Raw genomic sequence first — 27089 nt, forward strand, 5'->3', positions numbered from 1 at the left:
AGAGGATATATTTTATCATTACACCTCAACAGGTAACATGTGAGGCTCCACTGGTTACGAACTGGTTCTTACCGTTCGAGGTTGATGATATGTACATACTTACTGGGAGCAAAAATTCTCGGGCCCCAGTACCTGATGAGCTTTCGAACGCCTCTTTAAAACACCAATACTTCCATTTGGGCATTCTTACTTTTTGCCATTTCTAAACATATCTTATCCACTCACACTTTTCCCCCTTCATGGAGGTCCTCAATAATTGTGCCAATCTTTAAAAAGGGCGTGCGTGGTAACTCCATAAAACTATCGACCAATAGCACTGCTCGATGTGCCAAGCAAGGTTTTTGCTTCTTTGTTTGTCTCCCACCTACATAATTGGGCAGAGTACTATGGTCACTTGGATACATTTTAGACAGGTTTTACACGGGGAACTGGACCCCTTAACGGTTTAATCCTGAAACTGCTTAAGGCGAGTGTTGTCTCCAAAAAAACGGGAATCTTTGTGGCCTGTGTGGACTTCACAAGGATTTTGATAGAATAAATTGCTGCCAACTTTGGACTAAATTGAGACAATGGGGTGCCCGCCGCACCTGATTGAGATGATTTCTAGCATCTATTCAGTATTAAAATTAGACTTAATTGTGATGATTTCTATCTAGTGCTATTGATATGCATAGAGGGCTGAAACAGGGCTGCATTCTGGCACCTTCTTTTTAATTTATTCAGTTCAGATATTGGAGCTGCTTTAGACAATCCCCCCTCCTTCCCCATGCAAATAGGTTTTCATTCAGTAAATCGGCTTTTATATGCTGATGATCTGACCTTGCTTGACCAAACCCCTATTGGTCTACAAAGGCAGCTTTTAGCACTACAAAACTATGTGCATGAGAATATAATGTAATGGCACTTGAACCAACTTGAACTTGAAGCTGTAAGTATTTCTACCTATTTAGGTTTTGTCTTAAGTGGGGGTACTAGTAACACAGTCCTTTTAACCTCGCTAAAGTAAAAAGAGGTTAGATTAGCCACACAGGCCATCATTATGAATAGGCAATATGGCCGCTTTTCTGCCCTCCCATTGGTCAATTTTTATAAGGCCAAGGTGGTTCCCATTTTGTCGTATGGTTCTGAAATATTGCCGGTAATAGATTTATCTTTCTGTGGTATGTACTGGAAGCAGTTTTCTGCAGGTGAGTGCTACACCTACCCAAGCGTGTGCCAGCCCAGATAATACGATACGAGCTGGGCCTACTGTCTCTTGAAGCCATAGTGAAATGGAAGATTCTATCTCTATTTAGGAAGATCTCGCTTGCTACTAAAGGCTCTCTACTAAAGGCTCTCTACAGTACTTCCTAAAAGAACTGATAGACAATTAGAAGGATGTCTTCTTTAACAACTGTTATCTCTTTAATCTCTTTTGACCTCCTTGGAAACTTCAGGGGAGCTGCTGTATTCTAACCCTAATAATGTTAAAAATAAACTGTGGAGATGGGATTGTTATCCACCATTTCTGTAAATAAATCTTATAAGTTGTTTTCATGTGTCATGGCAGTTGAGAAACCTCTCAACGAAATTCCAATTATACCTCATAACATTTCCACATTTGCATTTATGCTTCCTCTTTCTACGATAGCGTTGTAATGTATTCCCCACTTATGAGATTCTGGGTGCCCGAAATAAAATGTTAAGAGGTGAGCGAACCAGTCGGCTGTGCCAGTGTGCCGCGGTTATCGAGTCTTTGCATCACCTTTGTGGCTGAATGTGAAAAGTTTAGGGAGCTGAGAACGTTGTGCTTCGGTCATTGGATGTGTCATTTTAGAATGATGACTACAGAGCTTCTATGGAACCACATTTTACACAGGGCTAACCCCTGGTGGAAAGTGGCAGCCTTGTGCTTTGTAAATAAGGTTTTTCCACGCAATTCTTAAACCAGTTTTTTGTATTTATTGCAAAATATGTTTGCTTTTATTTGCAATTGTTTTGTGGCTTTTTTTATTATGTCTACTTCAGTACTTGATCTACTGTTGTTGTTATATTTATATATGATGTTTTATTTTGGGTATAATCATTTCTTCTTGTTTTTTTATTTTTCATTATTTATATGTGTAGGGTTTACTTGTGAACCAATTGACATTAAAGGAAAACTTTTTTTTAAAGAATATGTCGACCACTGCTCCGGCCACCGGGAATACGACGATTGCACTAAAGTCTTCATAGCTAATAATTTGCTAGTGCTGTGACATGAACATTCTGGAATCCCGACCGTTGTATACAAATTAGAAGCCACATTACTGTGAGCTTCTGTAGTGTAACTCTGTGAATATTGTAGACGATGCTTTTCAGTGGAAGACTATGAATGAAACCGTGATCCTTAGTGCAGAAACAGTAACACTGGTCCTTTTCCATTCAAGATGCACACATTTTAATAGTAGCATAGAGGAAACCTTCAGCAAAGGACTGTTTCTACTTTTTGAATTTGTGGGAAACACGGCCCAGACTACAAATAACCTCATCCACGAGATACAGAATTGTTGTCACCTGTACATCTCATCGTTGACGTACAGGTATTTTACGGAGCTCTAAAACGAATCTGAAGTTCTCTCTGACCCAACAACTGCCAGTCTTTGATTAAAAGACTGCAGGAGGGAATTGTAGTATTCTATGCACATTATTGAATTTTGTAACTGCAGTTTATCCTGTTTCGTCTGTTATAAAGCAGTCATTGCGCTTACATATTTAAGTTGTATACTGGGGGCGCTAAGGAGCTGCCGCGCGAGATGGCAGCTTTCTAGAGGAGCTCTCTGTGCTGGTGATGACTATCTGCAATATAGGCACTCTACGTTCCTGTCTTGGATGCACTTATGTAACTTCCACCGCTGTTGTAGCCGGGATCCGTGGCCTCAGCCTCCGTCCCCAGTGCGGGCCACCTCGCACACTGGTGCGGCCAGTGTTTTATGGAAGAGAGTCTGAGAGCCCTGTGTGGAGCTGCACCCAATGTTGTTGCCAGCTGGACTGAGGGGCGGTAGTGGGCGTGCAGCACCGCAGGCCCTTGGTGTGCTTCCAGCCGGTGCCGGACAGAGGAGCAGGGATGCTTGGAATTATAAGAAGGACGACCTGGCCCGAGATCCGCGACATGCTGGCAAGGATCCCCGGGCGGTTAGGCCCTGACTATTGATCAGCAGCCTTCCTGCATATGCCATTGAGCGAGTTGTTTACATGAACCAGCGGCCCCAGTGTTCCAGTGGGCCAACCAGACAGCCTAGCCACTGGTCCTAGTGGGAAATTGCCTCTGTGTCCTGGTGGCTTTCATGTCTCCACTAAAGGTGTAGAGGTGTACTCCTGGGTCATTTTATGCCTCCAAACACTGCTGGACTGCAAAGGGGGGGCTGGAGGTAGCCAGCGCCTGGGGACTGGTGAGTATGACGAGGGGAGATGGCAAGAAAGAAGGTGGCATGGAAAAATATGCACACCCAGTTCCCAAGCCTGGGGGGCCATTGCAAAAGAACCCCTTGTGTAGCACGAGTACTCAATTGGTGTGCCCGAATGACATCCAGCAAATCCTCTCCTCAATGGAAAAAGGATTTGACTCTGTCAATGTGAAACTGGATGACATCACAACCAACATTACCACCATATGGTACCAGCTTGAGAGGGAATCACAGTGGATCAATGCAGCTGAGGAGAGGATCACCACGGCGGAGGACACCATCTTGTCTATACAGGCCACCATCAACTCCATGGCTAAAATCATTAAGGCTGTAAAAGCAAAGTGTGATGACCTTGAGTCGGGCTCCTGCAGGAATAATTTGAGATTTGTTGGGGTTCCTAAGGAGCCACTGAGGGGAAAACTGGAAAGCGCAGTGGAGGTGCACCTACATGAGGTGCTGTTAAACCCCGCAATGTTAGCCAATTCTGTTGTAGAGCGGGCGCATTTTGCTTTCGCTCCCAAGCCCAAGCCTTGAGAATACCCGTGCCTGCGACAGAGACCTTCACCTGAAAACGGCACATGAAACGAAGGAGCTGCGCTATGAGCCTAGCACTATCTACCTGTTCCCAGACTACACTATTGCGCTGCAACAAGAGAAAATATCATTCATTAGTCAAAAAAGTCCTCAAGGAACGGAATGTTCCATACGCTATGCTATTCACAGCACGCCTCAGACTCAAGTATGAAAACAAAACGCATTTCTTTATGGTTCTGGAAGCTGCCATAACATTTATTGAGGCTCATATCCCCCTCCCAATGGCCCCAAGCTTGGGTGGCCCATAAGGGGTGGCCACAATTCTGAGATATGAATGTCTGTGGTGAAGATATAGGTGTGCAATTGTCAGACAGTGGCTTCTGTTATCTGCAATCTTGGCTCGTTAATTTGTTTTCTGACGGTCACCCCTAAGCACACACGCAGTTTGCTCCTATGTGAATGCATGGTTCTTGGTAGGACTTGTCAAGTTGGGGGGAGGGTCAGCACACTGCCTTGGGTTACAGTGTGGGAGGGGAGATGGGGTGTAGTTGTGCAGTTCTGAGTGGAAAATAAAAATGGTACTTGGTGGATATTGGGCATGGAAGGGCGGGCTGGTATAAGCACCTATATTAACATGTTGGTTTATGCTGTCTTCAGATTGTTTGGCATGGTTACGTAGGGAGGTGGGAGGCATTATATCCCTTAGTTGGAATGTGCGGGGGCTGAGCAATCCGATTAAGGCTCAGAAAGTATTGCCCCATGCTCAGAAGCATGGAGCACAGTTCCTATTCCTCCAGTAGACAATGTGTCAACGGCTCAGGGTGCCTCTTTTGCGAAACAATGGGGTACCCACACATTATATGTCACTTTTGCCACAAGCCCAAGGTGTAATGACCCTGCAATGAAAATGCTGATACAGCGCTGTCCAGGGGGCACACCTAATAGTAGCAAGAATAATAGGCAGAGGGGGCACCCTTGGCAGCAGGCAGCGCATCATTGACGGCTGCGCACTAGGTGCCTCGTGCCCACGCGCAGACCAAGGCGCTAGGGGATTGAAGGGGGATGGAAGTGTTCGAGGGGGGAATCTCGGGACACGCAATGTGTAGGGTTGCGCAATTGTATAGTGCGGTGCCGCCCTGTTTGAATCAGGAAAATTACAGTTGAGTAGACTGCATGGGGAGGGCCCAGACCGACCCTGCACGATAGATCACCTGGAAAATTGCACGGACCTCTCACAGCAGTGGGGTGGGGGAAAATACACACAAACTGACTGTTACCAGTAGACAGTAGTAATTGGGAACATAATCAGTTGATACATACAAGGACGGTGAACTGAGCCCTCGGGCGCTCGCCCTGACTGGAGAGAAATTAAGCTCACAGAAATATGTCTGGGAAGATACAAAGTATGATCAGCAGTTTCAAATTGGCCCTTGGCAGTTGAGCCTGGGAAGCAGGATAAGGGGCGAGTGGCGATACACAAAGGAGCCAATCAGCAGGTGAGTTTTGGTGTCCCTGAACAGCAACAAGTATCTTGTGCTCCTACTGATGTCAACAGGGCACCTCATCGGTCAAATGCTTTTTTAATGTCTCCCTTGCCACACGCTCAGGATGTCTTGTGCTTTTTCTCAATGCGTGCTGACCAATGCTAGTCAATACAGTCCCTGAGGTCAGCACGATTACATAGGATATAGTAACAACTAACGTTTGGGGAGGAGTGGGAAACAATGTGGTACCACAAGGGAGGTGATGGACCAGGGAGGCAGTGAGATTGTTCGCGCCAATCATCTTTTACTAATCTATGCTCAGCTATAGGGGATTGATGTAGCCCCACCATTTAGTATTGTGGGACACTCAACAACTCGGAAATTTAAGTTTAACTGTTTCTCACTATGCTAATATTGTTTTTGTTGTATAAAAGATCCAGCCATAGTGGGCGTTTTTGTTGGGTCTCATCAAGCAGTTCTGTTCCACTATGCTGTTTGATTTGTGCTTGCCCAGCTGCAATGAACAGCATTACTTTACTGTATGCCTGCTGTACACTCCTTTTAGAATCACTTTTGGTAAATTACTTATTGCATGCTCACTGAGGACCCCGAATACAACCCTTATACACAAATCATAGCATTTCCAAGCATTTAATTCCACGATTGATGCACAGGGTTGCTATCTGATTGTCCACAAGAAATTGAACCGGCTGGAGGTGCTGCTGGTTGATGTATATGGGCCAAACACAGATCATAATTATAATTGTTCTTTATAACGCGCTTAATACCAGCAAGTGGTTACTAAGCGCGTGATCGGGATTCAAACCTGTGTTGCGCTTCATTGTTTTGTTTCCAAGACGAACGCGTTGCCCTGAGCTATTGTTCTGTCTTGATGGTTGTGCAGATATAAAATACCTACGTCCCCAAGTACCACACGAGTAAAAGACAAAACCACTACTCATGCAATCTTTGAGGCCACAGGTGTAGAGTGTCGTAGGCCTGGAACTAGGAACGCCGAAAGAAGCCTCAACCACTGTAAGGTAAGGAATGATGATTAAGCAATGACAATGGCGTTCTATGAGTAATAAAAGGACTGTACCAGGGATTTACCTAGTGGAAAAGGAGGAAGGTAATGAATAACAGGGTAGCAGGATAACCGGCAGCAGCAGCAGGCTGATGATGTCTTGTGGACACTCTGAAAAAACACATGAGCAGGAGCAAAGCAAGAACGTGATCTGTAACCAGTCCGTAAAGCAGTCCGAGGTCGAGAATAAAGAGCGGCAGCCAGAGTCCAGGGAAAATCCGAATGCAGAATCAGTAAGCAATCCAAGGTCGGTTACCAGAACAACAGATGAGCAGTGTGTCAAAATCCAAGAGCAATCCAAAGACAAATCCAAAAAAACGTTCCGTGGTCATGAAAGGAGCAAGAACAAGAGCAAACCAAGACGCTAAACAGTCCTCCAAGGAAGCAGCTGTGAAGCAAGGCTTCCGTGTTACCTCGATCCATTTGAATGCGAGGGTTGTCACGTGAAGCGGGTCACGTAACCGCAGCAGCGTGTTATGTGTCCCGTGTAGAGTGCAGTGATTGGTGTTGCTTTGCGTGCGTCCGTTGTTTCCGGGTCATGTGAGACTGCTTCCTGATCACATGACATGACTGTCCCCGAATGCTCGCACGGCACCTCTGAGCACGGGGGAATCGCCATGGCAACTGCCAATGCAAGAATGGCCGCAAGTATCCCGGATTTCCAGCAGGTAAACCCCGCTTCTGACTAAGCCACTGCTGCTGCCGCTGGGTACGTGAACGGGACTGGGTAATACCACGGTTTTGGCGGGCGGTGGATAAGTGTAAGGGCAGAACAGCTATCCTTCCTCCCCTTCATCCTTCTTAGGTGGGGCTACCCCATTGGCACAGTGATTTGCGGTGGGTGACATAGCACCATTTTAGATGTGTCCTTGCACCCCATGGGGACAGCTCCTAGGTGGCTGACCAACGCGGCCTCTGCGATACAACACTGTATGGAGGAAAGAGAATACTTAGATGTCAGGAGGGCACTACACAGGAGAGCTAGGGAATATTCCTTTTACTCTTCAATGCATGGCATGCATTCTAGGATAGACGTCTGGCTGGTGTTGTCCCACTTGTTCAAGAAGGTAATTGCATGCAATATTCTACCCAGGACACACTCTGATCTGTCCCCCATTAAATTAGTCTTGGGCGTCTCCTCAAGAGGTAGGTGCTAGTAAGGCCCCACAGCGGTGTAAACTGGCTGCACCACTGCACCCAGTATTTAGGATGAATCTACAGGATCAGATAGCGCAGTACTTTGACCATAATATGGGCTTGGTTACATCCATGGCCTCTTTGTGGCAAGCTTTTAAGGTCTATGTGTGAGGTATGGCCATGTCCAACAAGTTCAGCATTTTAAAGCAAATAAGACAAGATGTCAGCACTGTGGAAGGCTGGCTCAAGAGACTTGAGACCCGGTATGCCGTGAACCCCACATCCCTATTGCGATTAGAGATCAAGTTTGAGCTAGATACATTTCGAGAGGCAGCTGAGAGGGAATTTAAATATTTTAGTAAACCACAGATGGAAAGGTGCTATGGTGAAGCAGATAGACCAGGTAGGCTACTGGCAAATCTAGCTAAAAGTGAAACAGGCAATAACAACATCCCGTACATTACAACTAGCATAGGGGGAGCACTGCACGCTGATCCGGACATAAACGATGCCTTTTACCAATACTATTTGAAGCTATATGGCCCGCACATCCGGGTATCAGAGGAGCTCATGTGATATCTGGACAAGATCCCCATGTTCCTGCTCACAACAGAAGCTGGCCCTCAGCTCGAGATTCCTATGTCTATTGAAGAGATAAATGCAATGATTGCCGAACTACCCAATGGTAAGGTCCCTCGGGTGGAGGGGCTGTGTTCAAAATTCTATAAAGAGTTCAGGGAATTGCTGGCCGCATATCTGTTGCAATCATGGGAGGAGGAATCGCTTGTCAAGCCGATATTACCAGAGTCACTGAGAGAAGCAAAAATAATAACACTTTTGAAACCTGATAAACCATTTGATGACTGTAGCTCGTTTCGCCTACTGTCTCTCATTAATGTGGATGTAAAAATCTTCGCCAAGGTCATAACTACCAGACTCTTGCCTCTTATGCCACACTTAATCCACCCGGACCAGTCTGGGTTTATCCTTTGGCGCTCTTCAACTTTCAACCTTTGTAGATTGTTTAATATTAAGATGAGGCTGGATCCGGAGTCCAAGCAGTGGTTATCTCGTTAGACATGCAAATGGCTTTTGACTCAGTGGGCCTCATTACACGGATGGCGGAGAACCATGGCACTATTAGCGACATGGTTCATGCTGGTAAAATACCGGCACCGCCTTGGCGGAAAGGGGAATTACCGCCCCATTCCAAGGTTGGCGGGCGGTAATTCCCCCTTCCACCATTGCCCTTCCCCATTCCCATTTTTGGCCCATAGGGCTCAATGGGAATGGGGAAGGCGCTAATTACGGTACCGCAAATTGCGGTACCGTAATTAGCTCCATGGGTCCCTTTGCGGGTTGGTTTTTAACGCCTGCAAAAAGCAGGCGTTAAATCCCCCAACCCGCAAAGGGACCTCATAGTAAGGCGGTAAGTATTTACGGGTACCGGTATTTTACCGGTACCGGTAAATCCTTACCGCCTTCCGTGTGATGAGGCCCAGTGTCCTGGCCATTCCTGTGTAAGGTCCTGGAGAGATGTGATTTGTACCCAGTTTTGCGTCCTGGATCAGGCTCCTCTATATTCAGCTTTATGCCAGAGTACAAATGAATGATAAACTATTGCTGGTTCTCCATTTGGCTAGGGGCGCGAGGCAGGGATGCCCCTCTCACCCTTGCTCTTTGTTATAATGATTGAGCCAGTAGCTGACATCATCAGAAATAGATGGTCTGGGACATCGGCTGGGTGGCATTCTCGAATCAATTTCTCTATATGCGGACGATATCCTTTTATTTTTGAGAGACCCAGACAAAAGTATCATACCGGATATTCAAGCAGTGTCCACCGTCAGCAGTTATTCAGGTTTGCATATAAATAGAGTAAAGTCTGGAGCCGTCTAATCTGAGTGTTCTGAAGTGGATGGTAGAACCGGTTAAGTATTTAGGGATACAGATCTCCTGCTCAAATGACTTTAGGATTGAAACTACGGAGTGTGTATAACTAATCTGCGTTCAAAGTTGGCCACATGGGGCAAGCTACCAATCTCGTTAATGGGTCAGGTTTCTCTGTTCAAAGTAACCATACTTCCATAATTGTTCTAGTTTTTCCTGAAGATACCCATGTGGCTGTGGAGGACCTTCTTCGCAGAACTGGTGAGTCTATGTTCAGAGTTTATTTGGGTGCCCGGCCCCGTGAAAATGAAGTGGTCCAGCTTGGCACTGCCATATGTCATGTGGGGTTTTGCAGCGCCAGACTTTGAATTATACTTCCTAGTTGCCAGATACTGGAGGATGAAATTCCCTGCACGATCGGCGGGAAGTGGAGACTGTGTGGATGGCCAATCTGAAAAGTCTGCTATTAAATGCTCCCTATAAGCAAGCTGGACCAATGGATCTGGTGGGCATTACTCTACTGCCTGGTGTAAATTGCTGAGCCGTATGAGAGTGTCTGTTCCCTATAATAAGGGTTTCCCCTTTTGTGTAACCTAGTTCTGGGCTCCCCATGGACACGATAATTCGTAAATCCTGGAAGGTGGCGTGCTTTCACATGATAGGGGACACGTTTATAGACGGACAGTTTATAAGTTGAGAAGATACCAAGGCTCGGGTGGGAGGTGGAGCGATTCAAGCACTGTACTACAGACGCATGCGAGCTGCGTTCAGGACATACTGGCCCACATTCCAGCTAGAACCTTTGTGTCTAAAGTATGTACTTAGAGCATCTGGGCTCAGGAGAGCGGTGTCTGGCCTGCTGGAGTTGGTTTTACGTAATCTGCAATCTAGTGTGTATAATGCTAGGGTCAAGTGGGACCGTGATCTGCAGAAAGACTTTACAGATATGCAGCGGGCAGATATGTGTAAATTGTCCAAGAACGTTTCATTAAATTTCAAATGTAGAGTTATATGTTTCAAAGTACTGAATACACTACACCGTCCTCCAGCTAGAAATAAAATATTTAACCCTGAGTGTGAGACTGGGTGTCCTAGGTGCCATGATTATAATGCTGACCTACTTCATATGTATTTGGCATGCCCAGAGTTCAGAGCTTTTTGGTCTGAGATATGCAAAATACTATCTGGTATTTCTGGGGTTCAGGTTGAGGAGACACCACACATTTGTATATTTGGTGTAACGGGAAAAATGTCTGTCATAAGCCTTAGGTTTCTGAATCTCTGACTTTTGTTGGCTAAGAGATGCATGTTGTTAAAATGGAAGAGTGCTCAACCTCCTTCTGTTGATATGTGGCTGACCATCAGTATGATCTGGTTCAATGACATGGAGGAGCTATACGCTGCATTACTGCCGTCAAGATGTTGTCGCCCAACGGACAGCAATACCTGAAGGACCTGTCGAGAACAGATCAAACCCACAGCACAGTTTGATTGCTGGGGATATATAGGAATGTGTCATACGGAATATTGACCATTGATGTGTATCACCCTGCCTTACCCGTCCAGATTGTCAATGTCGATCAGATATGTTCGAGCACAGTGGCCTAATGAACTAAGTTTAAAAAAAATGTATACTGAAAGTACACATCTGTTTTTGTATATTTTTTTCTGTTTTTAGCTAAATGGCAGATACAGTTTAATATTTATCGAAGTGTGTTTGTGTATTTGTTCCAATTATTAACCTATGGTGTTATTTTCAGCTGCAGCGCAAACCTTTCTAAGAGGTTCCACTTACATGCTCATCCCAGCGACCCTAGGTGAGCTAAGGGAGGCACACGTCCGCTTAGGTTGACCAACCATCTCCATGGGTACTGAACACACTGTAATCATTGAGATTCCTTCCAAATACACAGCTTAAAAACTGCAGATATATGTCATTGATAGGAAAAGTAGGCACGTGTGGACAAACCTAGACACATACTGTACAACAGAAACATTTGCACTCTCGGAAATGACTAAGACACTAGTGCATCAAGAAACAAGCAAAGAAACATAGGCCATTTATCCATCTGAAGACCTAGAAGAGGATTACTTAACCTTATGTGTGTAGTGGCCCGACTTGACATAGGCTACAGCCACATGACCAACGCTGCTGCCGAAATGCACTAATGCTACTCAAAAGAGCTCATCAAGCTGAGAAGGATTGGGGGTCAATTTATTGAAGTAAGACCCCGTTTGTGTGATTTGTAGGTCATCCCTGGAACTCCTCTCTCCCTTGCCATTCCCTCCTGCCATTCCGGGGTGTTTCCTGGTTCCTCTTCTGCCATTTTTTATCGAGTGTATGCTTGTTCCCAGCCCCGATTTATTGGTGCTTTTGTCAGTGTCCTTCCATTTAATGGGTTTCCTTGTCCCCATCCATCCATTTCCCACCAGACAGGCGAGGCCTGTTCTCCAAGCTCTCCTGTATTTTCCTTTCTGGAAAGTAGGCATTTTTGTGCCTACCACTTAGCGTAGCTTCCTTAATAAACCCATCCGCCACTTCTGAGCTGTTGGCTAAGAGAACATGACTGGGGACCTTTCACTGAGGTATGCTGAACTGTCCCCACCTGGGAGATTTTGCTGTTAAAACTTTGCAAATAATGGGCTTGTCCCGTTGGGAGGACGCTGTAATGGGGTTGGGGGAGGTGAAGAGACAAGAGAGCACTTGCATATTTGGGAAAGGGAAGAAGAGATAAAAGATTAATTAACTCCAAACCATTTTTGGAAAAAAAGTTTGACATATGAATTTCAGTGTTTGAGTCATTCAATTATTGGGTTTTCAAATAAAACCAATCCTCTGAAAACTCAAAAGAAATTATGTTATTGTCTATTTAAGGCCTCGTCAATGTATTTTGAGAATTTCATGACCTTTCCATTCACATCTCTACTATTTCTCTTTCGCTCTTTTTCTATAGGCATTGGTGAGATTTATGTATGCCATGAAGAAAGGGTACAGAAAAGTAACGTACCACAACTGGCGCCATGGGTTCAATGTTGCACAAACAATGTTTACGCTTTTAATGGTAAGTGTAATTTCTAAAGGTGTTCTATAAGTGACAGACTACAAGGTTATACTGGAAAGTAAAAAGATGAACTTGCTCTGCATGAAATAAGGTTCAGCGGCAATACAAAAAAGAAGAAAGTCTTTCCAGTCATTCATCTTTTATCCAACATCTAAAATATTTATTTTAATTAAAATCACTGAGAAGACTCTGTTGGTTTAACATCAAATGTTTTTTGTGTTTATTTTGGGTACAGAGTAGTGTGGCTTTATTACTCTTGGAATGTGATCATAGCTTTCTACAGTAACCAACTTGGCTTGCGGCCAAGTAAGCCTGGATGGACATTTAAAAAACTCACCCGTAGGTCCTTTCAAACCTTTTGTCACAATTCCTTCTAGACATTTACAGTGTAATTCATGGAATTTCGCACAAAAGTGGCACACAAGGCGGCGCACAGTGTTCCCGTGCGATAGACTGCGCCAGCCGCGTGCGATAAAATCCATTTCATCGCACAGCGTATTCATGGATTTTAGCCTCCAAAACCAGCCGTGGCGCAGAGTGGCGCAGCGATCCTGCAGCAGCGCCAGTTACGCCCCCAAGAATGCCCTCGCGCAAGGAAAATCCATCAAAACTCCCAATTCAGCGCAAAGGGCTGCGCTAACCCTGGACGAGTTTACAGGGCTGCCAAACAGCAAACGCCAAACAGGGAATGTGTATTTCAGGGGTGCGCGGGAAGTTTCACACGCAATTGTGCTGGGTACGTGTATTTCAGGGGTGCGCGGGAAGTGCCACATGCGATTTCAGCAGGGTACGTGCATTTCGGGGTGTGTGGGAAGTTCCACACGCGATTGGGCTGGGTACGTGTATTTCAGGGGAGCGCGGGAAGTTTCACACGCGATTGTGCCGGTTATGTGTATTTCAGGGGTTTTCGGGAAGTTACACACGCGATTGTGCTGGGTACGTGTATTTCAGGGGTGCGCGGGAAGTGCCACACGCGATTTCAGCAGGGTATGTGCATTTCAGGGTGCGCAGGAAGTTCCACACGCAATTGGGCTGGGTACGTGTATTTCAGGGGTGCGCGGGAAGTTTCAAACGCGATTGTGCCGGGTACGTGTATTTCAGGGGTGCGTGGGAAGTTTCACATGTGATTGTGCTGGGTACGTGTATTTCAGGGGTGCGCAGGAAGTGCCACACGCGATTTCAGCAGAGTACATGCATTTCGGGGTGCACAGGAAGTTCCACACGCGATTGGGCTGGGTACGTGTATTTCAGGGGTGCGCGGGAAGTTTCACACGCGATTGTGCCGGGTACGTGTATTTCAGGGGTGCGCGGGAAGTTTCACACGCGATTGTGCTGGGTACGTGAATTTCAGGGGTTCGCGCGAAGTGCCACACGCTATTTCAGCAGGGTACGTGCATTTCTGGGTGCGCGGGAAGTTCCACACGCGATTGGGCTGGGTACGTGTATTTCAGGGGTGCGCGGGAAGTGCCACACGCGATTTCAGCAGGGTACGTGCATTTCGGGGTGCGTGGGAAGTTCCACACACGATTGGGCTGGGTACGTGTATTTCAGGGGAGCGCGGGAAGTTTCACACGCGATTGTGCCAGGTATGTGTATTTCAGGGGTGCACGGGAAGTTTCACACGCGATTGTGCTGGGTACGTGTATTTCAGGGGTGTGTGGGAAGTGCCACACGCGATTTCAGCAGGGTATGTGCATTTCTGGGTGTGCGGGAAGTTCCACACACGATTGGGCTGGGTACGTGTATTTCAGGGGTGCGCGGGTAGTTTCACACGCGATTGTGCTAGGTACGTGTATTTCAGGGGTTTTCGGGAAGTTACACACGCGATTGTGCTGGGTACGTGTATTTCAGGGGTGCGCAGGAAGTGCCACACGCGATTTCAGCAGGGTATGTGCATTTCTGGGTGCGCGGGAAGTTCCACACACGATTGGGCTGGGTACGTGTATTTCAGGGGTGCGCGGGAAGTTTCACACGCGATTGTGCCAGTTACGTGTATTTCAGGGGTTTTCGGGAAGTTACACACGCGATTGTGCTGGGTACGTGTATTTCAGGGGTGCGCGGGAAGTTTCACATGTGATTGTGCTGGGTACGTGTATTTCAGGGGTGCGCGGGAAGTGCCACACGCGATTTCAGCAGGGTATGTGCATTTCAGGGTGCGCAGGAAGTTCCACACACAATTGGGCTGGGTACATGTATTTCAGGGGTGCGCGGGAAGTTTCAAACGCGATTGTGCCGGGTACGTGTATTTCAGGGGTGCGCGGGAAGTTTCACATGTGATTGTGCTGGGTACGTGTATATCAGGGGTGCGCAGGAAGTGCCACACGCGATTTCAGCAGAGTACATGCATTTCGGGGTGCGCAGGAAGTTCCACACGCGATTGGGCTGGGTACGTGTATTTCAGGGGTGCGCGGGAAGTTTCACACGCGATTGTGCCCGGTACATGTATTTCAGGGGTGCGCAGGAAGTTTCACATGCGATTGTGCTGGGTACATGTATTTCAGGGGTGCGTGGGAAGTGCCACACGCGATTTCAGCAGGGTACATGCATTTCTGGGTGCGCGGGAAGTTCCACACGCGATTGGGCTGGGTACGTGTATTTCAGGGGTGCACGGGAAGTGCCACACACGATTGTGCTGGGTACGTGCATTTCGGGGTGCGCGGGAAGTTCCACACGTGATTGGGCTGGGTATGTGTATTTCAGGGGTGCGCGGGAAGTGCCACACGCGATTTCAGCAGCGTACGTGCATTTCTGGGTGCGCGGGAAGTCCACACGTGATTGGGATGGGTACGTGTATTTCAGGGGTGCGCGGGAAGTGCCACACACGATTGTGCCGGGTATGTGCATTTCGGGGTGCGCGGGAAGTTCCACACGCGATTGTGCTGGGTATGTGTATTTCAGGGGTGCTTGGGAAGTGCCACACGTGATTTCAGCAGGGTACGTGCATTTCTGGGTGCGCGGGAATTTCCACACGCGATTGGGCTGGGTACGTGTATTTCAGGGGTGCGCGGGAAGTGCCACACACGATTGTGCCGGGTGCCTGCATTTTGGTGTGCGTGGGAAGTTCCACACGCGATTGGGCTGGGTACGTGTATTTCAGGGGTGCGCGGGAAGTGCCACACACGATTGTGCCGGGTACGTGCATTTTGGTGTGCGCGGGAAGTTCCACACGCGATTGGGCTGGGTACGTGTATTTCAGGGGTGCGCGGGAAGTGCCACACGCGATTTCAGCAGGGTACGTGCATTTCTGGGTGCGCGGGAAGTCCACACGCGATTGGGATGGGTACGTGTATTTCAGGGGTGCGCGGGAAGTGCCACACACGATTGTGCCGGGTATGTGCATTTTGGAGTGCGCGGGAAGTTCCACACGCCATTGTGCTGGGTACGTGTATTTCAGGGGTGCGTGGGAAGTGCCACATGCGATTTCAGCAGGGTACGTGCATTTCTGGGTGCGCGGGAAGTGCAACAGGCGATTGTGCCGGGTACCTGCATTTCGGGGTGCGCGGGAAGTTCCACACGCGATTGGGCTGGGTACGTGTATTTCAGGGGTGCGCGGGAAGTCTCGCACGCAATTGTGCCGGGTACGTGTATTTCAGGGGTGAGCGGGAAGTTTCACACGCGATTGTGCTGGGTACGTGTATTTCAGGGGTGCGCGGGAAGTGCCACACGCGATTTTAGCAGGGTACGTGCATTTCTTGGTGCGCGGGAAGTTTCACACGCGATTGTGCTGGGTACGTGTATTTCAGGGGTGCGCGGGAAGTTTCACACGCGACTGGGCCTGGGAGAGCGGGCTACGTGTATTCCTGTGGTGGGCGGGAAGATTTACACGGTCGCCTACAATGCGCCAAAAAAGACGGTCCAATCCAGAAACACGTATGCCAGCATGAAGCCGGCATACGTCGACTCGCAGGAAGCAGGCGTACGTCGACAGGCGCAGCATAAAAGTGCGCGCAAACAACAAACAAGCTCATACGCCAGGATGAATATACCGTTCCTAGCAGCAGTGGCCGTGGGAGACCGCAGGAGGAGGAGGAGGAGGATAGTCAGGGCCAGAATCTTCACACCCAGAACCAGCCTTTTTGGGATGCCTGATGACCAGGTGTATGGGAGGTACAGGTTTCCACCTCACATAATACTCGACCTGGTCAGTGAGTGGGAGGATGTCCTCACATCACCCACCCTCTGCTCCCACGCACTCTCCCCACTGGAGAAGGTCCTCAATGTACTGCACTTCTTGGCTACCAGATCATTTCAGCGGACAAGTGCCATAGTGGGGGGGGTGTCACAGGCCACACAGTCACGGTGCCTACACCAGGTGTTGGCCATCATCACTGCATGCCCATCAGTCCGCAGGCACATATACCTGCCCAGAACACCTGCAGAAAGGCAGGCTGCCACCCAGGATTTCTATGGGGTGGCACGATTCCCCAAAGTGCTAGGTGCCATTGATTGCACCCATGTGGCTCTACGTCCCCCCAGGGCATCTGAGCACATCTATAGAAACCGCAAGTACTAGCATTCCATCAACGTCCAGGTAGTATGTGATGCCAAGGGAATCATCACCTCAGTATGTGCCAACTATCCAGGGTCCACCCACGACAGCTTCATTTACAGAATGTCAACCCTAAACCGGGACATGGAAGCTGGGCGGCATGGCGATGCATGGCTGCTTGGTGAGTATAAATGCCACTGCACATGCATGCATGTCAGATACAGAGTAATGTCACTACCCCACTAATGATACCCATCACCACCTCCTCAGGGGACAGTGCCTACCCTCTGAGCACCCACATGATGACACCAATTCGGAACCCCATCACGCCTCCCGAGGTAAGATACAACACAGCCCATATTGCAACCCGGGGCATAGTGGAGCGCACATTCGGAGTGCTCAAGTCACGCTTTCGCTCCCTTGACCGTTCTGGCGGGCAGCTGTTATACGCTCCCCCAGTAGTGTGCAGGATCATAGTGGCAGCATGTGTCCTGCACAATGTTGCAACACGCTGGGGCCTGGCTGTGGACATGGTGGTGCCCACATATCCCCAGCCACATGCACGCCCGCTGCGCATGGGAGGGGAAAGGGCACGGGGTGAGGCAGCCCGTACGCAGCTGGTGGCTTATTACTTCACATAGAAATCACACCCCTGTGGAGTGCACACAGCCCTGGCACATACCATCTGACAATCAATGATGCCTCAATCAGACAATGATGATGAATGAAGGGACAGTCAACTGTCACAACCATAGAAGCCTGAGATTGTTCACCTGGAAGTGTTACAATGTGTGCATCCCTCCCTACACAAACACCACCAATGCAGTGTCATCAAAAGACACACTTCTATGCAGCAAAAATGAATACCCACTTGCAGAATACAACATGAGAACAGTGCCATGTCACCCACCCCCTCCCCGGCACCGCCACACAACACACCATGGCATGTCATGCAATGTGAGATCAAACAAAGTAATCCCCACAACATGACACAAGTGTCAGAAAGTTCAGTGTCCCTAATGCAAACTGGCCACACATGAAATGCTCACAGTAATGCAGGACCAACAACACACATGAGCAAATATTTAGCAATAATACAAATCAGCTACACAACCTCAAGCCTTCCATAAACATGACAGTACGAATTTCAAAAAATTTGCAGTCTCACTACCTGATAATGCACGCACTTCAACCACTTCCAACTGTACAGTCTTGGCGCCACGCAAAAGTGTAGGTGCACTGCTTACAACATGGACTCCATCTCCAAAGTAGACGGCCTTGTGAAGAAATGAGGAATGGACCTACAAATCAGGAGGATGAGATGGATGCAGAGACACATATCAATACACCATGCAGTGTACAATACAACAACAATATGCACTAGGAATGTATACACAGTATTGACTACAGACTGACCACACAGCACATGGCAGTCCAACGTCACTGTGTAAGTCAATGTCACTTGGGCACACCCTTTGCAAGCCCATGGAAACGGGAAGCAGGAGGGGTGTGTGTCTCACAAACCCAAGCATCTAACCCAAATTCAGGCAACGCCTGCATGTGCCCAGCCACAATACAGCGGATGCCCATGGGAGCCACACAAGACAACACACTGAAAAAAAATTAAAAATTCAAAATTCAAAATTCAAAATTCAAAAATGGCCATGTATGGGCCAGGGAGGGTTGGGGAGGCCACCCAGGAGGTCTGAGGACAGGGTGCACACCAAAACCCACCTGTGTGGATTCTGCGAAAAAATAACACCTCCATGGGCTCATGGCCTGCACGGCTACCTTATTGTGGGAGAATCGCGGCTGTCGCTCTCCCCACCCTCTGCAGCTGCATCAGGAGGTGGTGGCACTATGGGAGGCAGCCCACGCAAAGCCCTAGTCTGGTCCTACATGGCAGCAAGCATGCTGGTGAGAAGGTCTGGTTCTGGAGGATAATCGTGCGGAGGTCCCCATGCAACAACTCACGGGATGCCCGAACCTCCTCCCGAGTTGCCTGCATCTCAGCTGAGAGTGTACGTGTGAGACGCCCCAGCTGCTGTTCTGTCCTCGTGTCAGTTGAAGCCTCAAGCTCAACAAGAGTCACCCTGAGGTGACGGAGTTCCACCCTCAGGGCTTCCCTGTGTCCCTGGGACTCTATAGAAATGGCTTCCCGCAGAGTCTCCAGTGCCGCCCGTCTGTACCTGTTGGATGCCAACATGTCCTCCCTGTGTGACTGGAAAATGGAGTCTGTTGCCTGCTGTAGTTGCTCCATCAGCCTTTCTTGGGGGACAATGGAAATGGCCACCCTATCCATGGCCTGACCCATCATCTCAGCTGATGCTGTCTGTTGGTTTGCTATTCCGTATATGGATTGCTCCCATGCGGTATTGCCAGGTGGCATACGGCCACCGCATCGGCGGGCACCACACCTGTCTGGGGCAAGGCGAACTGTGCCTTGCTGTGCCGGCACTGCCTGAGGCTGCAGGACTGCATTCCCCCTCTGATCTGCTGGCCCAGGAACAGGATCATATGTTGCGGAGTGTGACCCTGCATCCGTAACCACCAAAGGCAGACCTACCAACACTGACATCCCCATTGAGGGTTCTACCCCTGGTGCAGGTGGGTTGGACAGAACAGAATCCCTCACAGAAACACTTACCTGCGACCGCACATAGGTCTCATCATCTGAATCGACACCTGAATAGAGCTCAGGGGAGGTGCACCGAGTCACCCCTTGAGAGAATGGTCTGCAGCAAGTGTGGGTTCTTACCCACCACCACACCACGTCCCTCACTGGTGCCCGGTCGGCCCTGAGACCCCTCCTGGGTCTGCACCATCTCCACAACCCCAGCAGTATCAAGTGTGTCATCCCCTGCAAAGACATGAAAGAAAAGAAATGGGAACAGGCATTAGCACCATGACACACAATTAGGGCTGAGAAGCAACAGAACCAGTACTTAATTGACACATGTCCCACATGACTATAACCCTCCCATGCATGCACCGTCACTGCATATGAAGGGGAGGCAAATGGCACACATTGATGACACCAAGTTGGAAGATCAACACATTTGCTGCATGCTGGCTAGCAGTGCCATCACACATTGGCCTGTGATTGGCATGTCCAATACACATACATGACACATGCCATCACACAGATGGCATGTACCATAGCCATGTCACACATGTGACAATAGGCCTGAGAAATGCCTAGTGAAAGTGGTGGAATGCAAACAATCAGCCTGAATGAACACAGAAAAATATGCAGCGATGTTGTGGCAAGATGACACTTCAAGGGCAACTGGCGTGATGTTGGGCTAAATGTCTACTGTTGCCAGAAGGGATACTGCAATATCCAAATCCTGGTGCGCAGAATGTATTGGATGAAGCACATGGGTGACCCAAACCACTCAGGCACACACACCCTCACCTGGCACTCAATCAGAAGCCCTCACACACACACCATGCACATGGATGACACACACACATGCATGTGCACTCACCGGACAATGCCTCGTAATCTGGCAGGTCTCCCACGCCTTGGATCTGTTCCTCCGTGACGTAGGTCCCAGCAACATACTCATGTGGAGTGAGTACAATGTCCTCTGCCGGAGACCCACCTCCAGTCACTAGAGTAGCGGCATGACTTGAGGCCAGCTTTTTCTTTGCCCTGCGCTTCGGGTCATTCCAGCGCTTGTAGCAATCATTAGCTGTGCGCCTCACGATTCCAAGGGCACTTATGATGTCCGCGATTGTCTGCCAGTGTGCCTGACGTTGAGCAGGTGTCGTCTTGCACCCTTCAGTAATCAACATTTCCCGGTCATGTGCGGACACATACTCCACAAGTGCATCACGTTCAGCCTCACTGAAGCTAGGCTTCCTTGAGGTGCCGGACTGTGTAGCCGTTTCTGGGGCATCAGCCTGTACTGGACGAGCACTCTTCCTCTTCTGCTTGGAAGGTGGTGGGGATCCTGAGTGTCCTACGCCGCTCTGGACACTAGGGGCAGGAGCCCCGGTGGACTGTGTACTAGGAGTGTGGGAATGAACACTGATCATGGGACTTGGTGGAGGCATTAGCTGAAGTGTGATGTAGTGAGGGGGAACGTCAGCAGGATGGTCTGGGACCGACACTGTCCTGGCTGGGTGAGTGAGAGCTGGGGTGGATGGAGCTGCAGCTGCCCCTGCAGCCTCCACACCCTGCCTACTTGGGGCAGCAGATGACATAGCTGCCCTGATCCACGTGGCCTGGTGACACCAACGTGCACCGCCACACGTGGCCTAGACCTGTTGACCTGGAAGTCAGCCTGGGAGTCACCCTGTGCCAGGTCTGGTGCCACAATGGGCTGGTCCAACAAGGGCTGAGCAGGGATGGTGTCAGCCACGTTGCCCTCAACCAGGGGGTATGGGGCATGGGTGTCCCTGACTGGTCCTCCACACATGGAGGGCTAGGGGCACCCTGCAAGTCCAGGCCACGTCCCCTACCGTATCCACCATGCCCACCTCTTGAGGCTCGGCCACCTTTGCCACCCTTTCTGCGTGCTCGCCTCCCAACCATGGCACTGATGTTGTTGTGCATATGGGAGTTGCAGTAAACTATTGTCCTGGGCAATTAGGGGTCAAAGGGTAGGGTACTAGATGGAATTTGTACCCCAGTGCTCTAGCAAGGCTGTATGTGACCCCTGGGGAAAGATGACACAGGCACCCCAAAAAAGGGAGATAACGTGCACGCAACCCCTCCTAGACCACGTGCGTGAAAAAATAAACCTGCAATACGCTGTGGCACCCAGAAACTAAAAATTGAACGTATGCGTGTCACACGCAGCCTAGAATGACCTCTGAAGGGGGACGTGACACACGGGGCAAGCACAGATGTTAAATACGTGCGCGACTCACATCTGCCTGGAAAAATAGCGTGAAAAAGATGCGCATGTGCGCGCTGGCAACACCCCCGCCAAAAGAAGAACAGATTTCACCCAATTACATGAGCTGACACTCTGACGTGCAGTCATTGGACGTGTAACATGCACCCGTGTACAGGGTAATGCCCGCGCTCGCACGTCACAGACGCGCATACGCGCTGAGGCCCTTTCCTCCAATTACACACTTTGACACTCAGACGTGCTTATTTTTTCCACACGCCATGGAAAACGCCCGTGCGTGTAACGTCATAGACGCGCCTACACGCTGGGGGCCTTTGGGCCAATGAATTTGCGTACGTGTGCTGACGCGCTTACGCGCTAAGGTCCTTTCCTCGAATTACACGCAGACGTGCTGGATTTTCACGTGCCAAATCACTCCGTATCAAGCTGGCCACGCGTAAGCACACGGAAGACCACACTCCTTCCCAGAAGGCCGAATCACTGCCCCCCAGAGCCCCGAGCACGCTCCCACCTGCCATCTGCTGCTGCCTGACTGCATGCTGCCCACGTGCCCTGCCATTTGCTGCCTGCACATCAGCCAGGGGTGCTGTTGCTGTGACCACCCCTGCTGGAACCGAAGACTCAGACTGGGATTCCATCGCTCCACAGCCCAGCTCCAGGACCCAGTTGCCCAACCACTCCTGCCTTTGGGGTTGCCATGTCGGGCACTACACCATCTGGCACCACTGGCAACCCCCAGCCAGAGAGGCAGAGGGGCACCAGCTTCACTGCCACCGAAGTTGGTGTCCTGGTGGAGCTAGTCCTGGGGCAGTATGATGCCCTCTTCGGAATTTTTCGCGGCGACAAGGAAGGACGGACTCGGATCTGGATGGACATCAACACGGAGGGGGTGGCAGTCCGACGATTCCATCATGTCAAGAAGCGCTGGGAGGACTTCAGGTCCAGGACCCTGAACAAGGCCCGGCGCCTCTTGAAGGCAGCGGATGCTAAGGGGCGCCGGGGCCACTTGTCGGAAGATCAGATGAGGGTCCTGGAACGCATATCCCCAGCGCTCCACATCCAGGTCCTTGAAAGGCAGACCCGTCTGGAGTCGAGCGGTAAGTGTACATGCATACTAATTGGAAGCTGTGTGTGTGGTGGTGTGCCAGTAGTGTGCAGGTTGCACATGTGCTTTTATGGGGCCAAGTATGGGGGTGTGTGTACAGGGCCGTGAGGCTAACGCATGCGAGGGCTCTCATGTGTGAGACATGGATGGTGCATGTGTGTGTAGGCTTGCATGCTAAATGCAGATGTGTGTGCACACATGTTTGAATGAATGTGTATGTAAGTAGTCATGGTCGTGATGTCACACATGGATTTTGGTTTCAGCTGCACGTGTTTGCACCGTGTACATGTGCATGTGTGTGTATTTGACAAGGGCGCAACAGTGATGCAACATGGATGCATGGGACACCGGGATGTGGAAGACTGATTGGCAGATGTGACATGGATGCCGATCGCAACACTGCGACAGTTGGCGGAGGTGTACACATGCATGCAAGTGTGGTGGTGTGTGTGCTTGTGTAGTCCACCCCCTGTGTTGCATGTGATGTCTGGCTCACCTTTGCCTGCTCATGCTGTTGTATGTGTATGGATGGTGCTGGCTGTTGCGATATGGCTGTGGTATAGCTCATGTGTGTGAGTTGAAATGACATGTGTGTTGGTGATTGTGATGCCATGTCTGAGGTTTGCCAATGCCACTCATGTACCACTGTCATGTGTGTATGAGTCCATTGTACAGTGCCCTGATGCCTGTGTTTTATTTCTCCCTGTCTGCAGCGTCAACTGATGAAGAGGGCGGAGAAGGTGCTGTGGAGCACAGCGGCAGGGATCGCACCGCCAGCCGGAGACGCAAGGCCCGGCTCCCTTCCCAGGTTGTCATCTCGTCGGGGAGTGAGGAGTCCGGTGCCGTGTCCCAGGCCGCAGCTGCCGAGGGGAGGTCCAAGAGGCAGAGGTTGGAGTTGGACTCCTCGGCAGCAGAAGGGGCAGCTGGGACCCCACAGGGCTCGACGGGGGAAGATGGCACGGAGTCATCCAGGTTGGTGGGGGGTTTGGTGGAGGAGGAGGCCGTGCAAGCGACAGAGACGGGGTCTGGAGGTGGGGATTCCACTGGTGCTAGTGGTGCAGTGCAGGACCAGGGACAGGAGGCAGCACAGGCAGCCGCGGAGGTGCCTGTGTGCAATCCTGTCCCTGATCCTGTCACTGCATCATCTTGCACAAGCAGGGATGCCTACGTCCTGACCCGTTTTCAGGCAGGAGATGAGCTTACAACAACTGGCCTTCCTCTGCCTGCGGACGTGGCTATCCAGGTACGGGTTGAGCCTGTCCTGACTGGTGTGGCGTTGCGTCAACGGGCCATGCGAGGTGACCTGCAGTCTTTTCGTGAGGAGACTGCACGTCGTCTCGAATGGCTCGTTGACCGCGTTGGCCTACTGGGACGGGTCACCCAGGCCGGATTCCTCCGTTTGCTGGAGCTTGTTCCGACCCCCTCCTCAACTGAACACCCTATGCGCCAGTCGTCCTCCGTGCCATCTTTCCACCCATTTGTCACCTGGGTGCCCTGTGGAGCTGCCTCTGACCGTGCGGCCAGGCTGGTGGAGGACACATCCCTGCCACAGTCGGGAGTCAGACGTCCAGCAGGGGTGGCCACATCATTGACTGCACCCCACCCGGAGCAGGATGTGCAGGCAGCAGGAGCACGGGCACGGGCACAGGCACAGCAGCAGCAGCAGCAACGAGGTGGGAGCCATGATGGCTCTGGGCATTCGACATAAGAGGGGCAGGAGGACCCAGGACGGGAAGTGTCTTCCGTGTGGCAGCGGTTGGGCCACGCCATAGATGCAGAGCGGCAGCAGGCGGAAGAGGCACGGCTCACGATGGTCAAGGCGGAGAACTCCATGCAGAGGGCCCTGAGGTGGGCCGAGTGCCTCGAGGCAATCCGCAGGGAGTTGGAGGAGAGCATGTCGTCATCCCTGCGGACCCTCGGGCCATGGAAGGGGACCGCCTCCGGGACATTGAGCAGGATTTCGATGATGCCCTGGCCCGGAACATCCAGAAGTGAGCCGTCGGACTTGCCCGCTGCCCTTGTAAATAGTTCTTTAGGGTTAAGTTTCCTTTTGTTTTTTTTTTGGGGGGCGGTTGGACAATGCCCAAACTTCTTGTATATAGTTCTTCATTAGGTAGGGTTTTATTTCATAGGTTTCATTTTAAGGATTGGGCACATGGACCCTGGATGTTCACTTTGTAAATAGTTCGACAATGGATTTGGATTATTAATTTTATTTTTCTCCATGGATCAATGGTTTTTTATTATTTTTTCACCTTGGATTTATTTTCTCAGACTAACACTTTGGAGACTTGCTTTTGGATTGCTTTTCATTTGGATTTCATGCATCTTTTTCATTTATTGGACATGCAGGATTTCATTTCAAATTTCCATTTTCTTCTGTTCCATTTCATTCCCTTGCTTTCTGTTTAATACATTATCATTTGGTACTTCAATGTGTGGTATTCTCTCTTTGGTTTCATGCATGTCACAATGTGTTTTATCATTCACATGCTCTCATTGTGTGGGTTTGACGGATATATGTGGATGTGCAGACTAGCCATTTGGGATGCATCATGTGGTGGTGATTTCTTGGTGGGGTGGATGTCATACCTGGTGGTGTGTTCAGACTGGGGTGGCGTGGGGGGTGTATTGAGGGGGCATGGGGACCATGATTGTGGATCATCATGAGGTGTTGGGGGGACATGAGTGGGGGCCTGCTGGCAGGTGCCCTGCACTGCTGGGGGGTGGGGGTGCAGGGGGACATGTGTGGGACATGAGTGGGGGCCTGCTGCCAGGTTCCCTGCACTGCTGGGGGTGGGGGTGCAAGGGGACATGTGTGGGACATGAGTGGGGGCCTGCTGGCAGGTGCCCTGCACTGCTGGGGGGTGTGTGTGCAGGGGGACATGTGTGGGACATGAGTGGGGGCCTGCTGGCGGGTGCCCTGCACTGCTGGGGGTGGGGGTGGAGGGGGACATGTGTGGCACATGAGTGGGGGCCTGGTGGAGGGTGCCCCTGACTGCTGGGGGTGGGGGTGCAGGGGGACATGAGTGTGGGCCTGCTGGCAGGTGCCCTGCACTGCTGGGGGGTGGGGGTGCAGGGGGACATGTGTGGGACATGAGTGGGGGCCTGCTGGCAGGTGCCCTGCACTGCTGGGGGGTGGGGGTGCAAGGGGACATGTGTGGGACATGAGTGGGGGCCTGCTGCCAGGTGCCCTGCACTGCTGGGGGGTGGGGTGCAGGGGGACAAGTGTGGGAGATGAGTGGGGGCCTGCTGGCAGGTGCCCTGCACTGCTGGAGGTGGGGGTGCAAGGGGACATGTGTGGGACATGAGTGGAGGCCTGCTGCCGGGTGCCCTGCACTGCTGGGGCGTGGGGGTGCAGGGGGACATGTGTGGAACATGAGTGGGGGCCTGCTGGCGGGTGCCCTGCACTGCTGGGGGGTGGGGGTGCAGGGGGACATGTGTGGGACATGAGTGGGGGCCTGCTGGCGGGTGCCCTGCACTGCTGGGGGGTGGGGGTGCAGGGGGACATGTGTGGGACATGAGTGGGGGCCTGGTGGAGGGTGCCCTGCACTGCTGGGGGGTGGGGGTGCAGGGGGACATGTGTGGGTCATGAGTGGGGGCCTGCTGGCAGGTGCCCTGCACTGCTGGGGGGTGGGGTGCAAGGGGACATGTGTGGGACATGAGTGGGGGCCTGCTGGCAGGTGCCCTGCACTGCTGGGGGGTGGGGGTGCAGGGGGACATGTGTGGGACATGAGTGGGGGCCTGCTGGCAGGTGCCCTGCACTGCTGGGGGTGGGGGTGCAGGGGGACAAGTGTGGGACATGAGTGGGGGCCTGCTTGCAGGTGCCCTGCACTGCTGGGGAGTGGGGGTGCAAGGGGGCATGTGTGGGACATGGGTGGGGGCCTGCTGCCAGGTGCCCTGCACTGCTGGGGGGTGGGGGTGCAAGGGGACATGTGTGGGACATGAGTGGGGGCCTGCTGCCAGGTGCCCTGCACTGCTGGGGGGTGGGGGTGCAAGGGGACATGTGTG

General features: G+C 50.8%; 1 protein-coding gene across 2 annotated transcripts in view; it reads left to right on the forward strand.

Annotated features, from left to right (window-relative positions):
* Positions 1–27089, forward strand: part of PDE6B (phosphodiesterase 6B) — a 653633-nt gene that overhangs the window by 382667 nt on the left and 243877 nt on the right. For both annotated transcript variants that reach the window (XM_069626382.1, XM_069626383.1), the window contains one exon: positions 12509–12616. In XM_069626382.1, coding sequence (XP_069482483.1) covers positions 12509–12616 — 108 coding nt within the window. The remainder of the gene's footprint in view (positions 1–12508; positions 12617–27089) is intronic.

Source organism: Ambystoma mexicanum, chromosome 6p (genome assembly GCF_040938575.1).
Source record: "Ambystoma mexicanum isolate Mex_15411 chromosome 6p, UKY_AmexF1_1, whole genome shotgun sequence".
Taxonomy (NCBI): Eukaryota; Metazoa; Chordata; class Amphibia; order Caudata; family Ambystomatidae; genus Ambystoma; species Ambystoma mexicanum.